General features: G+C 36.0%; 1 protein-coding gene across 2 annotated transcripts in view; it reads right to left on the bottom strand.

Moving 5' to 3' along the window:
* Positions 1 to 16267, bottom strand: part of DNAH8 (dynein axonemal heavy chain 8) — a 399591-nt gene that overhangs the window by 316701 nt on the left and 66623 nt on the right. For both annotated transcript variants that reach the window (XM_044672126.1, XM_044672127.1), the window contains exons 11-14: positions 10029 to 10105; positions 8197 to 8296; positions 6934 to 7053; positions 3332 to 3467 (exon numbers count right to left, since the gene is read on the bottom strand). In XM_044672126.1, coding sequence (XP_044528061.1) covers positions 3332 to 3467; positions 6934 to 7053; positions 8197 to 8296; positions 10029 to 10105 — 433 coding nt within the window. The remainder of the gene's footprint in view (positions 1 to 3331; positions 3468 to 6933; positions 7054 to 8196; positions 8297 to 10028; positions 10106 to 16267) is intronic.

Raw genomic sequence — 16267 nt, 5'->3', positions numbered from 1 at the left:
GAGGGCCCCAATAAAATCAGAGCCATCAGCTAGCTAGAACCAGGCATGTATGATTTCACCCAAAGGACCTGATAAGTTCTTGGCTGTCCCTGGTTGTTCTTGTTCTATCCATTGAAGTCAAACATTTCTTTGATAAACCTAGTTAGATGGTTATACAATGACATACTAAATAATTATCCTATAGAAAACTCTAAGTTTCAGTGAGGTAAACTAAGTCATTGTACTAAGATCGTAAATCATTACTGACCATTGTCCATGTAAAAAGTTTACCTAATCCCTTAGTCTTCATCCTTCTCCCTACATCTCATTCTCCTCACTCCTCTGGGACCCTCAAATGTTTGTCAGTCACATGACATGGGAGACAATACAAGGATCAGATATACCAACTATACTAGTGCATCAATATATATTTGGGAGCTCTGAAACAAGATAATGCCTATCTTCAGAGACCACTAACTAAAATTCCTCTGGGACCAAAGGATACCTACTTTGGAAGGAACTTAATAAATGCTGTAAAACTATAAAAACTTTTAAACAATAAATGCAGTAAAACTTTCTTGGAGAGTTTGTCATCTAGTTGAGGGAACAAAACAAACATATATTGAGTAACTTTATATGGATATGAACAAGAGTCACACAGAATAAAAAAGTGTGGAGGAAGATGGGACTCAATCTGAATCACTGGAAGGAATCAGACATCAGTAAGATCACTGATACATCTAAGATGTGTAGTAAGAAAAATGACAATCTTACCCAAATTAATCTACTTATTCTGTTCCATACCTATCAAACTACCAAAAGAGTTTTTTATAGAATTAGAAAAAATTATAACAACATTAATCTAGAAGAACAAGAGGTCAAGAATATCAAGGGAAATAATGAAAAAAAAATGTGAAAGATTGGGGCTCAGCAGTATCAGATCTTAAACTATACTATAAAGCAATAGTAATCAAAACAATATGGTACTAAAAGACAGAAGGTAGATCAATGGAATAGACTAGGAGTAAATGACCTCGGCAACCTAGTGTTCAATAAACCCAAAGATCCCAGTTTTGGGGACAAGAACTCACTATTTTACAAAAATTGCTCAGAAAATTGGAAAACAGTATGGGAAAAATTAGGTTTAGATCAACACCTTACAACCTATACCAAGATAAATTTGAAATGAATGACTTAAATATAAAGAATGAAATAATAAATAAATTAGGTGAACATAGAATAGTATACCTGTCAGATCTGTGGGAAAGGAAGGAATTTATGACCAAACAAGAGATAGAGAACATTACAAAATGTAAAATGAATGACTTTGATTATATCAATTAAAAAGGTTTTATAGAGATAAAACCAATGCAACCAAAATTAGAAGGGAAGCAACAAACTGGGAGAATGTTTTTGTAACAAAACTCTCTGAAAAAGGTTTCATTTCCCAACTATATAAGGAACTAAGTCAAATTTACAATAAATCAAGCCATTCTCCAATTGACAAATGGTCAAGGGACATTAATAGGCAGTTTTCACATGATGAAATCAAAACTATCAATAAACATATGAAAAAGTGTTCTAAATCCCTCCTGATTAGAGAAATGCAAATTAAAAACAACTCTGAGGTACCGTCTTACACCTATCAGACTGGCCAATATGGCAGCAAAAGAAAGTGATAAATGTTGGAGGGGATGTGGCAAAATTGGAACACTAATACACTGCTGGTGGAGTTGTGAATTGGTCCAACCATTTTGGAGGGCAATTAGGAACTATGGGTCAAAGAGCTTAAAAGAATGCCTGCCCTTTGATTCAGCCATACCACTGCTGGGTTTGTACCCCAAAGAAATAACAATAATAGGGAAAAAGACTTATACAAAAATATTTATAGCTGTGCTCTTTGTGGTGGCAAAAAATTGGAAAAAGGGGGGGGTGTTCATTGATTTGGGAATGGCTGAACAAACTATGGTATCTGATGGTGATGAAATACTATTATGTTGAAAGGAATAATGAACTGGAGGAATTCCATGTGAACTGAAAAGACCTTCAGGAATTGATGCAGAGTGAAAAGAGCAGAACCAGGAGAAGATTGTACACAGAGATTGATACATTATGGCACAATCGAAGCTTTTTCTCTCCTAGCACCAATGCAATGACCCAGGACAATCCAGAGGAACTTATGAGAAAGAATCCTATCCACATCCAGAGAAAGAACTGTGGGAGCAAAAATGCAGAAGAAAAACATATGATTGATCACATGGTTTGATAGGAATATGATTAGGGTTTAAATGTTAAAGAATCACTCTACTACAAATATGAATAACATGGAAATAGGTTTTGAACATGTATAATTATATATTTTACATGATTAATACATGTACAACCCAGTGGAATTGCTTGTCAGCTCTGGGAGTGGGGAGGGAAAAAATAGAGGGGGAAGAGTCATGCATCATATAACCATCGAAAAATATTCTAAATTTAAAAGAGAAAAAAAATTAGTGCAGTAAGAAATTGAAGAGTCAATATTTAGGAAAATAAGGGAAATATAAAGGATAAACTGGGCAGACAGTGAGTGAAAATCCAAGAAAAGGCTGGTCAGAGAACAGAATGAATTCTATAAGGAGGGAATCTTAGTTTCTCAAATGAAGTGATGGATACATATATACATACATGGATAGAAAGGCAATCAGCCATTTCAGGTGGAATTTCTAGTATAAATGAAAACAAAATTCATCCTGGTCAACTCTAACTACACTCTAGCTAGGTAACGCCCATCCTGAAATTGGGGTCTCAGAACTAACCATCTTATTCTAGATATAGTCTCACCAGGAGAGAGCATAGTGAGACTCTTCCCTCCTATGTTCTGGCTACTGAACCTCTCTTAATATAACCTTAGATTGGTTTGGGTTTGTTTTGGCTATTATGGCACATGGTTGATTCATATTGGAATGTACTTGGAAACAACTAAAAAGAAAAGCCACATATTTATCACAGTAATTGTCATCTGATAGGCTTTGAATATTGGCCAAATGATTTTATGTCTATTGTCCCAGGACCTAGACAATTTCAGTGAAGTCCATAAAAGATCTGTTTCAGGGTGATGAATGTTTTGGCCATGGAAACTCAGGAAGACCTCCTCCAAGTTGTAGAGGTGATGGGATCTTCCTCAATAAAGGGAGTACCTACACATTTGTAATCATAGATGACTGAAGTGTTCATATCATACGTGAAGAATATCTGTAAACATTAAATTTAAATTACTATAGTTTAAATATAACCATGAACCCATTCAAAATCATTTGACAACAATCCAAAAGCATATAATTTCTTTTTTATATAACTACATACGTACCATACTGTAACTGTGAGATCTCTTTGACCCAGGCTGTATGGTAGAGTACTTCAAATTCTACCAGAACATAAGAAATTTTGTTGTAATGTCGAATAACTGATTTACCCTCTGGACTTGACAAGATGTCTGAATTGTTCTTTTATTTAAAAGAAGAAAGGGATTAATTACTGATTGTTCTTAGAACTTATTTTTTTAATTTCAATTCAATTCATTAAACATTTTAAAGTACTTTCCATGTTCCAGGCACTGTGCTAAGCTTCAGGAATACAAAAAATAAAAGGCAAAAGAAAATCCTTGCCCTCAATCAACTGGGGCTGAGGAAGAGACAGTATGCAAACAAATATATATAAAACAAAGCTATATATAGGATAAAGAGGAAATAATTAAAGGAGGGAAGGCACTGGAATTAAGAGGGGTTGGAGAAAGCTTCCTGTAGAAGGTGGGACTTTTTTTTTTTTTTTTTTTTTTTTTTTTTTAGACCCTTAACTTCTGTGTATTGACTTATAGGTGGAAGAGTGGTAAGGGTAGGCAATAGGGGTCAAGTGACTTGCCCAGGGTCACACAGCTGGGAAGTGTCTGAGGCCGGATTTGAACCTAGGACCTCCCGTCTCTAGGCCTAGCTCTCAATCCACTGAGCTACCCAGCTGCCCCAGAAGGTGGGACTTTAGTTGAGACTTAAAGGAAACCAGGAAGGTCAGTAGTTGGAGCAGAGGAGGGAGAGCATTCCAGGCATGGAGGAGTAGGGCGGGGGGCACACGGAGATGACAGCCAGAGAGAGAATTCTGGGAGCCCAGAGATGGAGCATGCTAGCTTGAACATGCAGGAAACCAGCAATTAAGAATACAAGTTACGAAATAAAAGTATAAGAAGACTGGAAAGGTAGGAAGTGGCTAAGTCTAAAGGACTCTAAATGCCAAAAGGACATTTTGTATTTGATCCTGAAGTCAAAAGGAAGCCATTGGAACTTCCTGAAATATATGTGTGAGTGTGTGTGTGAAAAAGAGAGAGAGAGATATGATCTGACCTGACTTTCAGGAAAGTAATTTTAATGGACTCAAAGCAGACCAGCAGGTTATTGCAGTAATTGAGGTATAATGTGATGAGGGCCTATATTCAAGTGGGAGAGAAAGTGGCAACAAAGTCAAGTTCCAAAATGATCTTAACAAGTTAAAACATAAGGCTCATTTTATTTTTAAAAATAAAAAATAAACTTTAAAAAGATTATATTTAAAAGGGATAAGTGTATCCTTAAAAAATCATATCTATTTATATGTATCCTTAAAAAATTCAACTTCATAAATACCAGGTAAGTGGCATTGTAGATAGAACAGAAAGACCTGCAGTGTGATCCTGAGCAATTTACTTCCATTTGCCTCACTTTCCTCAACTATAAAATCAGGATAGTAATATCACTCACTTCCCATGATTGTTGTGATGATCAAATGAAATTACTATAAAATACTTAGCAACAGTGCCTGGCACATAGTAAGCACAATATGAAGTCAGTTATTATTGTAATTATTATTAAATATACAAAATAGTGGGAGTTGTAGGGAGGAAAGGGTAGATAGTGAGTTATCTGAAAACAGTCTAAGGGTTTTAGTGAACTACAAGCTCACTATGAATCAACAGTATGATATGGCAGCCAAAATAGCTCCATAAAGAGAGATACAAGAGGTGCAGCTAGGTGGCTCTGTGGACCAAGAGCCAGACCTGGGCACTAGATGTCCTGGATTCAGATGTGACCTGACACTTCCTAGCTGTGTGATCCTGGGCAAATCACTTAACCTTAAGCCCAGCCCTCACCACTCTTCTGCCTTAGAATTAATACCAAGACAGAAGATAAGGGTTTCCACAATAACAACCCCTCCAAAAAGCGGTGGGGAGAGATATATGGGCATGTAGTAGGTAGCATAGCAGACAGAGTGCTAGGTGTAGATTCAGGAAGTCTTAAGTTAAAATATGGCCTCAGATACTTGCTAGCTGGGTAACCCTGGGCAGGTCACTTAATCCTCACTCGCTAGCCCTTCCTGTTCTTTGGTTCGGGATGTGATGCTTAGTATAGATTCAAGACAGGAGGTAAGGGTTGAGAGAGAAAGAGTGCCAGTGTCCCAGATAAGGGAGTCCTTCTGTGGGCTGTGACCTTTTCAGATCATATGTAGAGTTCAGTTTGGGATGTTATATTTTAAGAAAGACAATGACAAGCTAGAAAACAAACTCTTACAGGGAAGTAATTAAATACTTTCATGCCATAAAAAAATAAATCTACAGAATATAAAAAATTATGATTAGCGATACAGAGCAAAGACTAAAACAGCAGCATAAATGCTGACTATATGTAAATAATGATAATAAAACTTAGAAACTACAGTAAAGAGAAGTTCAGAAAGAGGCATAGAAATAGGATTATTTTATTATTACCTTGTTAAAGTTAATGTCTATAATTTTTATAAAAGAAACTAAATGTGAAAATGTATGGTTTCTTGTATAAGTATTTTTTGTTCTTATTTGTGAATTTGAATATTAGTGTTTATTGCTAGCTGAGATCATAATTCTCTTGAATTTTGCATTTAAATAGGTCTTTATAATTTGAGGCATTCTCCTTAAAATGTCCCTGTAAGGTAATAAAAATACCATCATCCCATTTTGCATATGGGGAAACATTTTAGAGATCTAAGTGACTTACCTTAGGTCACACCGGCAAGTGGCAAATCCAGATCTTCTGGTTATTAGTGCTATGCTAGATCACAGTGACCTTTTTTTTTTAATCCTTACCCTCTATCTTAGTGTCAGTTCTAAGGTAGAAGAGGGATAAGGGCAAGGCAACTGGGGTTAAAGTGACTTGCCCAAGGTCATAAAGCTAGAAAGTATATGAGGTCAATTGAACCCAGGTCCTCCTGCTCTGTCTCCTGTCCTTCCTAGCTGCCCTAACAGTGACCTTTTGCTAGACAGAATTCCATAGGCAGTAATTAGAAGATAGTAACTATTATACTTTTGACTTATGAAAGAACCAGGATTTTTCCTGGCTAATAGGAAATCACATGAACATAGCTTCTTCATCTATAAAATGAGGACACTGGATCTTATAATGTCTCAAGTTTATTCCAGCTCTAAATCTTTTTATTTGCTGTCAGAATAATTAAGAGTATATGTACTTGGGGGCAGGTGGGTGGCTCAGTGGATTGAGAACCAGGCCTAGAGATGTGAGGACCCGGGTTCAACTCTAACTTTAGTCACTTCCTAGCTGAGTGACCCTGGGCAAGTCACTTATCCCCCACTGCCTAGTCTTTACTAGTCTTCTGCCTTGGAACCCGTATACAGTACTGATTCTAAGATGAAAGGTAAAGGTTTTTAAAAAAAAGTGTATATGTTACTTGCATAATTTTTATAATGATGATCCTCACCCACCCCTCTTCTGTGAACTCACTATAAAAGTTATGTACCAAATATTCAATTATGGCCACTGTATCTATATAATGTGATATAAGATTTTAAGATTATAACAAGAGATATTGCAACTGTAATGTAAGAAGTTTGCTAAATTGAACAAAAAATACTACTGTTAGAACAGGATCATTTATATAACATTATTATCAGCTTACAAAAAAGTAGTTGATGGGCTCACTAATTCTCCGGTAGAGCTGCCTCACCCACAGTATCTTTCCTGCTACAGGAGGCATGTTTCTGGCCAGGGGAGGGTCATCTTTGTTAGCAAGATAAAGCTGTAATTTTAAAACTGCTGTTAAATATATGATAATAAACATAATGGTATATGTTCATTTTCTATTTTTAAAAATATTTTATTTTCCCCAATTACATGTAAAAACAATTTTTAAACATTCTTTTTTAAAGTTTCGAGTTCCAAATGCTCTCCTACTTTCCTATTTTCTCATCTCCCACTCCCCTCCATCTTTCTTCACTCCCTGATATGGTAAGCAATTTGTTATATTTTACATGTGCTAGCATGTAAAACATTTTCCCCTATTAAGTCATTTTGTGGAAAAGACCTCAAACAAACAAAAAGAAGTTGAAAGTGAAATAAGAGTACATTTCAATCTCCATCAGTTCTTTCTTTGGGCAGATAAGTTTCTGGGATTGTCCTGGATCACTGCATTGCTGAGAATAACTGGGTCATTCACAGTTTTTCATCAAAAAATATTGCTGTCACTGTGCACAATGTTCTGGTTCTGCTCACTTCACTTTGCATCAGTTTATAAAAGTCTTTCCAGATTTTTCCAAAATCACCTCACTTGACATTTCTCATAGCAAAACAGTACCCCATTCACAATCATATACTTGTTCAGCCATTCTCCAACTGACAGACAACCTCTCAATTTCTAATTCTTTACTATCACAAAAAGAGCTACAATAAATAGTTTTTCCTTTTTTTGAACTCTTTGGGATACAGATAATAGTAACTGAATTGGTGGATCAAAGGGAATGTTCATTTTTAGAGTCCTTTATGCACAGTTCTCCAATATTAAACCAATTTATAATAGCTGCCATACAGGGTGAAGGAACATCATTGGCCAATAACCTGGTGCTCACTCACACATTTTTTTGCCTAACTCCGACCTGCACATACATAAATCCTTCCACCCATCATTCTCAGTTTGGAAGAGGAAATGAAAGAGAGAGAGAGTATTTGGTACAATGAATCTACAGTAATCCTTCTAAGGGCAAAAATTAAAATGGCTCTTGCAGAACAAAAACAAGTCTCTAGGATAGTAAAGAGGCTTACAACTGATTTCCCTGAAGAATTATCTTGAGTCTAAAAGCCAAATAGTTTCAAAAATTTTCAAAAGAAATGTTACTTTTGCATGAACAGATTATTCCAAGTTTCCAATTATGAACAGAACATTTACCTTTTTCGTAGACTCAAGTTCAGCAGCATAAAACTGAAGAATGCGTTCAATGGTATGTGCAATTTCTAATTGAAGGCATGGAATGTTCAGCTTTTGAAATCTAAAAGTAATTGGAACAGAATTACTTGATTACTATTTATCTATTGATGAAATATATTTAAGAATTTGCTGTTAATTCCAAACTGTACTGAATATTCATACATATTTAACACATACTCATAATTTTAACATACATATAAACTCTATATTTTTAAAAAGGTTGTTTCAGGAAGCAGTGGAGTCATGGGATTTACAGAAAAATAAGTGGTCACCAAATAACCACAGTACTTAGAGGAATAAATCTCTGACAATATGTTTGGCATTAAGAATGGTGTGATAGGTCAGAAGAAAAACATTTCCTTGATCACATAGTTTGGTAGATTCTAAATGATCACTCTATTGCAAATATTAATAATATGGAAATAGGTCTTGATCAATGATACATGTAAAACCCACTTGAATTGCTCATTGGCTATGGGAGGGGGTAGGGAGAAAGGAAGGGAAAGAATGTGAATCATGTAACCATGGAAAAATATTCTAAAATAAATAAATAAGTACATAAACTTAAAAAAAAAAGAATGGTATGATAAGTAAAAGTGCTGAATCTGAAGACAGGAAGACTTAGGTTCAAATCTAACCTCTGTCACTTATCAGCTATGTGACCCTATGCAAGTTACTTCACAATGTTATATCATTTTGTCCTCTCAACTTAACTCAGGTTCCTTGTCCTCAAGTGCAAAAGCAGTTTCCTTCCCAGATTGTTGAGAAGACAAAATGATATAACATTTGTGAAGAGCTTTGCAAATCTTAAAGCTCAACATAAATACTAGGTATTATTATTTTAGATTAGGATTTTCTTGCTTTCATAATATTTTTACTTTTTAAAAGCACCCTTAAATATAATTTTGTCCAAATATCAACTTTTTGAGGTAAGTAATAAGTTATATTCACTTTAATTAGAAATAAAATGAGTTCAGGATAGTGACTTGCTCAAAGCTAGGTAGTTCATCTGGGGCAAAGGAGAAAAAAAAGCATAGATTAGCCAACTCTACAGTGGTTTCTCAAAGAAGTTGTGGCCATTGGGGAAAATATAAATAATGCTGAAACCATTCTCTTTGGCCCTTATTTTCATTGCTGCTTTCCCCCTGCCCTGTCACCCATGATTTGTGCATGTGGCTATTAAAGAGTCTTCACTAGTCAATTCTGGTTGGCTTTGTAGGAAAGAGAAGGGAGCTGCAGGAACATCCAGCAATAAAATGGGAAACATGGAAACCATTTGCTCTGATTTTAATGTTAGAAACTAGACTTTTCCTCTCTTAATTTCTAATTTTAGAAATTATTTTTTGCCTACTCTTCTTAGTCACTCTTAACTGTTACATCCCAGTTCATCTACATCATGAGGACATCATGAAAGGGACTTGTAAGAAGGGAAGGGCTTTCCTATCCCTGCTCCCTTCCTTTTACTCTTGCTCCAAGCAATGGAGCTAGGGGTATTTGTTTCTGTTATTCCCTGTTGCTTGTCCTCCTCACTTTCAGTTCTGGAGGTGATCCTTTCAGACCCAGGAGTTCAAGTTATGCTGTATTTTTATGCTAAGAAATTCCCTTTCAAAATTACCAATGAAGAAGATACCATGTTATGCTTTTTATTGGATAATTTCTAACCATGACTTTATGAAATAGTAATTCTAGAGAATGCCATGACCATGTTAACTGAACTAAGACTTCTAAATTTAAGAGTGTTTCACCTCCAAAAACAAAGTTTTAAATTATGTTATACTTAAATTAATAAATACCGTTTAAGTAGGTGAAGAGCATGTTGAGAAGACAAGATTTTCCCAAAAGTAGTGTTCATGAAGGTTTGTATTTGTACCTAAGACAAAATATTAGTATTTTAACTATTCAGCATTACATATTACAGCAAATATTAATTTTATGATCAATAATAATTACTATTAATTATAGCATTATAGTTACTAGATGACAGGCTCTGAGTTCCTTTAAATATAGCTACCAATATCAGAAGACATATAGATCATATATCCTGAAAATAAAAGGCTGAAGTATTAGAAATCTTTCTAACTATATAGTACTTTGTACCTTGCTAAGATTTTTTCTTAGCATCATAGTCTTTAAATTACAAAAATAATATTTTTATAAAATGTCATTATATTAAATAACCATAATCAAAAGTAAAATTATGAAAAACGCAAGTAAAACTAATTATCACCAAGCATATGTTACTATATAAAAGATCTATTATTTCATTAGTCTGGGAACTCTCAATCCAACTTAGATAAGAAAAGTGCTTAAAGCTCAGGGAAGTTCAGTAATACCCCTACGTTTAGACAACCAGTAAGTATTCAGTGAACCTGGGTGTCTCTTCCTAACTTTTAGTGCCCTCTATCTCTCATATATAAGCATGCTATTTCTTTTTTTTCCTGTTCTTTTAAAATTTGTGTTTTACTTTTAGTTCCAAAGTATTTTCCTAAACATATGATTTCTATCAATATCCAACTACATGGAATGACAGCTAATAGATTTTTGTAATTTAATGTAATGAGAATCATTTTCTTTGCAACATTTGGTATTTCTTGAGAAGGGTATATAAGATGTACAGAGAAGACTAGTACTTTTGGCATGAATACTTGCCAAAATGAGGGCAGAGTCAAGATGGCAGCTTAGTAGCAACAAAAGCCTGAAATTGCTCTGAATATCCTTCCAAACCAATCTTTAAAAGGCACTTCAAAAGGACAGGAGTCAAAGCAGAATGAGTGAGGAGGACTCTCCCACTGAACACAACATGAAAGGGAGGCAGAGGGAGAGTGAAATTTCACAATATAAGGGGGAACCAGAAGCAAAACTGCAAACAGAAAAGGGCAAGCCAACCACCTCCCCAGCAACTGCACCAGATTCATAACCAGGGCATAGGCAACTTGAGGACAATGAGGCAACGGAACAAAAAGAACAACAAAAGAACACCTTTGGCCCATCCCTTGAAGTCCCAGGCCCTGGCAATGAGATCCAGAGGTCTATAGCACTGGGAAATCTCAAGCCTCCACAGACAGCAGTGAAGACAGCCTTAGGGCAAAATCCTTTGAGCAAAAAGCTAAGACAAAAATTGCTAGCAACTTGAGGATTTCCTAGTCCACTGGCAGGAAAATGTGCAAAGAACAGCAAATAACTCTTAACTCTCAAAGATTTCTACAGGGTTTGCCTCTCCATGTATTCTTACTAATAACTATTTTTATTGCATTATAATCTGATAAGGTTGCATTTATTATTTCTGCTTTTTTGCATTTGTTTGCCATATTTCTATGCCCTAGTACATGATGGTCTATCTTTGTGAATGTTCCATGTGCTGTATTCCTCTTTGTCCCTATATATTTTTCTTCACATATATTTTAACTCTGATTTTTCTAGGATTTCATTCACCTCTGTTATCTATTTCTTATTTATTTTTTGGTTTGATTTACTAGATCTGATAGGAAAAGATTGAGGTCACCCACTAGTATAGTTTTGCTATCTATTTCGTCCTTGAGCTCCACTAGCTTCTCCTTTAGAAATCTGGATGCTATACCATTTGGTGCATACATGTCGAGTACTGATATTTCTTCATTGTTTATACTGCCTTTTATTAGGATGTGATTGTCTTCCCTATCTCTTTTAATCAGATCTATTTTTACTTTGGCTCTGTCAGAGATCATGATGGCAACCCCTGCCTTCTTTTTCTCAGTGGAAGCCCAATAGATTTTGCTCCATCCTTTCATTTTTACTCTATGTATATCTGCCTGTTTCATGTGTGTTTCTTGTAGACAACATATGATAGGATTTTGGTTTCTAATCCACTCTGATATTTGCTTCCATTTTATGGGCTAATTCATCCCATTCACATTCAGAGTTATAATTATCAACTGTGTATTCCCAGACATTTTGATTCTCTCTCCTTGTCCTGTCCTTTCTTCTTTCACTATTTCCTTCTATACCAGTGTTTTGTTTTTAATCAGTTCCCCTAATCCCCTCCCTTATAGTACTTCCCTTTCTCCCCTCTCCCTTCTTATTCCCCTCTTCTTCTTCTTTAGTATCTTTTTAAGTTACCCCTGCCCTCCCTGCCCTTTCCCTTCTAAGTGTTACTTCCCTCCCCACCAGTCCTTTTATTACCCTTCTACTTCTCTATAGGATGTGAATCAATTCTCTGCCCCAATGGATCTAATTGTAATTCCCTCTTTAAGTTGATTTCAGTGTACTTAAGTATTAAATATTTCCTCTCTGCAACCTCTTTACCCTTCCAGGGTATTGTAATTCTTCCCTGTTTGCCCCACTCACTTCTTTATGGAACATAAATTTACTCCATTTTGTTTGTTTTCCCATTTTTGTTAATACTACCTTCTTTTTTCCCCTCTAGTTTTATATATATTTATACAAACACACACACACACACACACATATATCTTGCTATTTCATCCTGTACAGTTTGTCACTGTTCCCTCTATGTAAACTTCTTCTAGTTATCCTGTTGGTAATAACAATTTTTAATATTTGCCAATATCTTCTTTTCTTCTAGGCATATAAATCGATTGAACTTACTGGGTCCCTTAAAGAAAATATTTTTACCCAGCTCTCTTAATTAGTAAGAATACATGGAGATGGAAAACAAAAACTAATTGGAAATTTAAAAATATGATTCTCCAAAATAAGTTAGTGAAAGAACAAATCATAAAAACAATAATTTCATTGAAGACAATGACAATGATGAGGCATCTTACCAAAACCTATGGGATGAAGCCAAAGCAGTTCTAAGGGGAAAATTTATATCGCTGAGTGCATATATTAACAAAGAAGGGAGGGCAGAGATTAATGAATTGGGCATGCAACTTAAAAAACTAGAAAGGGAACAAATTAAAAATCCCCGGATGAAAACTAAATTAGAAATACTAAAAATCAAAGGAGAAATTAATAAAATTGAAAGTAAAAGAACTATTGAATTAATAAATAAAACTAGAAGGTAGGTTGTATTTTGAAAAAAACAGATAAAATAGACAAAGTACTGGTCAATCTAATAAAAAAAGGAAAGAAGAAAACAAAATTAACAGTATTAAAGATGAAAAGGGAGACCTCACCTCTAATGAAGAGGAAATTAAGGCAATCATTAAAAACTATTTTGCCCAATTATATGGCAATAAATATAGCAATCTAGGTGGTAGAGGTGAATATTTACAAAAATTCTGGTGATGTAATACGACTCTTCTCAAAGGAATAATAAACTGGAGGAATTCCATGTGAACTAGAATGACCTCTAGGAATTGATGCAGAGTGAAAGGAGATGAGTCAGAAGAACACTTTACACAGAGACTGATACACTGTGGTAAAATAGAATATAATGGACTTCTATACTAGCAGCATTGCAATGACCTATGACAATTCTGAGGAATTTATGGAAAAGAATACTACCCACATTCAGAGGAAGAACTACTGGAGTGGAAAAACCAGAAGAAAAACAACTGCTTGAACACATGGGTTGATGTGAACATGATTGGGGATATAGACTGAAAACAACCATATCAACACAACTATCAATTATATGGAAATAGGTCTTGAGCAATGACACATTAAAACCAGTGGAAATGCACGTCGACTATGGGTTGGCAGGGGGTTAGGGGAAAAGTAAGAACATGAATTATATGACCAGGGAAATTTTTTCTAAAAAATAAAAAAAAATTTCTACAGGGAAAAAGAGCAAAGAACAGAACAAACAGGAGATTATGAGATATAAGCAAACACATGTAAAAATCTCCAAAAAATAAAGGGGGGTGGTGGAATTGGTCACAAGTTCTAGAAGAACTCAAAAAGGAATTTAAAAATCAAATAAGACAGGTTGAAGAAAAATGGAGAAAAGAAATGCAAATAATGCAAAAAGAAAATAACAGTTTAAAAAAGCAAATTTGGCCAACTGAAAAAAGAGGTATAAAAATCAAATGAAGAAAAATGTGTTTTAAAAAACAGAACTGACCTACTAAAAAAAGAGGCCAAAAAATCAAATGAAGAAAAGAATGGCATGAAAAATAGAATGGACCAAAAGGAAAAGGAGGATCAAAGGGTCATGGAAGAAATTCAGTCTTTAAAAATAGAAGCTAATGGACTTCCGTTTAAGATGGCAGCAGAGTAAGGAGCAGAACTGCTCGATCTCTCCTAACTGAAGCATACAGGACTCCTCAAGGGGACAAAAAACGAATCCAGACGAACGAAGGGACCTCACAACAGGGCTCAGCATTGAAGGTACGCGGAATTGGGGCATTTCCACTCTATAAAGGGGTGAAACAACTCTCACTAAAACGCGGGAGGAAGAAGCCCCTACCCCACCCCCCACACCACGCACAGCACCAAGACCAGCCCACAAGAGTTAAAGCAGATTTGGGGCACCCATTAAGTCACTGGCAGCTCCAGAGCTTGTTCCTGAGAGCAGCAAGACTTAGGACCCTAAAAGGATAAAGAACACACACGGACTCTCCAGAGTGCCTGTGCGGGTGAAGGCTGTGCAATAGGTTAGGGCAAGGATCTCGAGCGCAGGCTTGGACCATGAGTGCGGACCCAGTGCAGACAGCTGTGGAAGCAGGGGCAGAGCAGGGACGACCAGGAGGCTCGACCCCGAGAACAACGAGAACCAAGACCTCGGGAGCCTAAACAGCTCAGACAGAACCTGAGTGTGAGGACAAAGCTGAGAAGGCGCTGGGCTAACAATGGCAAGCCATAGGGAAGCCCAGAAGAGAAAGATTATCAAGAAGAACTCTGTAACACTCGACAACATTTACACAGAGAAAATCCAGACAACAGAGGAAGACAAACAAGTAGACACATCCAAACCTTCCCAAAACACTGAAAACTGGTCACAAGCTATTGAAGAGTTCAAATCAGAGATGATGAGAAAGATGGAAGAGATCTGGCATGAAAATAACAGTTTAAAAGGCAGAATTTTGCAATTGGAAAGTGAGGCTCAGAAATCAAATGAACTGATAAGCAAATTGAACACCAGAAATGACCTGATTGAAAAGGAAAACCAGACCCTAAAGCCTAGAATTGAGCAATTAGAAGATAATGATCTCTCAAGACAACAAAAACAAATAAAACAAAGTCAAAAGACTGATAAAATAGAAGGAAACATGAAATATCTTAATGAGAAAGTGACAGACCAAGAAAACCGATCTAGAAGAGACAATTTGAGAATCATTGGTCTTCCAGAAAAAGCAGAAATTAATAGAAACTTGGACGCCATACTAAAAGAAATTATTCAGCAAAATTGCCCTGAGGTTCTACAACAAGAGGGCAATATAGACATCGAAAGGATCCATAGATCACCCTCTACACTAGACCTAGAAAGGACAACACCCAGGAATATAATAGCCAAATTCAAGAGCTTCCAAGTAAAAGAAAAAATCTTACAAGAAGACAGAAAGAGACAATTCAAATAACAAGGAGCATGGGGGCAGCTGGGTAGCTCAGTGGAGTGAGAGTCAGGCCTAGAGACAGGAGGTCCTAGGTTCAACCCGGCCTCAGCCACTTCCCAGCTGTGTGACCCTGGGCAACTCACTTGACCCCCCATTGCCCACCCTTACCACTCTTCCACCTATGAGACAATACAACAAAGTACAAGGGTTAAAAAAAAATATATCAAGGAGCACCAATTAGGATCACACAGGATCTGGCAGCCTCCACGCTAAAAGACCGCAAGGCTTGGAATATGATATTCAGAAAGGCAAGAGAACTGGGCCTAAAACCACAAATCAACTATACATCAAAACTGATTATACACTTCCACGGGAAAGTATGGGCATTCAAAAAAATTGAAGATTTCCAAGTTTTTGCACAATAGAGACCAGGACTAAATGGAAAGTTTGATATCCAACCACAAAAATCAAAAGAAACATGAAAAGGTAAATAAGAAACAGAGGGGAAAGAAAGAAAACTCATAATTTTTTAAATCTGCCTCTTTAAGGGCTTCAATAAGATCTAATTATCTGTATTCCTATGTGGAGAAATG

This window comes from Gracilinanus agilis, chromosome 4 (assembly GCF_016433145.1).
Source record: "Gracilinanus agilis isolate LMUSP501 chromosome 4, AgileGrace, whole genome shotgun sequence".
NCBI classification, from domain to species: Eukaryota; Metazoa; Chordata; class Mammalia; order Didelphimorphia; family Didelphidae; genus Gracilinanus; species Gracilinanus agilis.
Note: the sequence above shows the minus strand (reverse complement) of the source record. Positions and strands in the feature narration are given on the sequence as shown.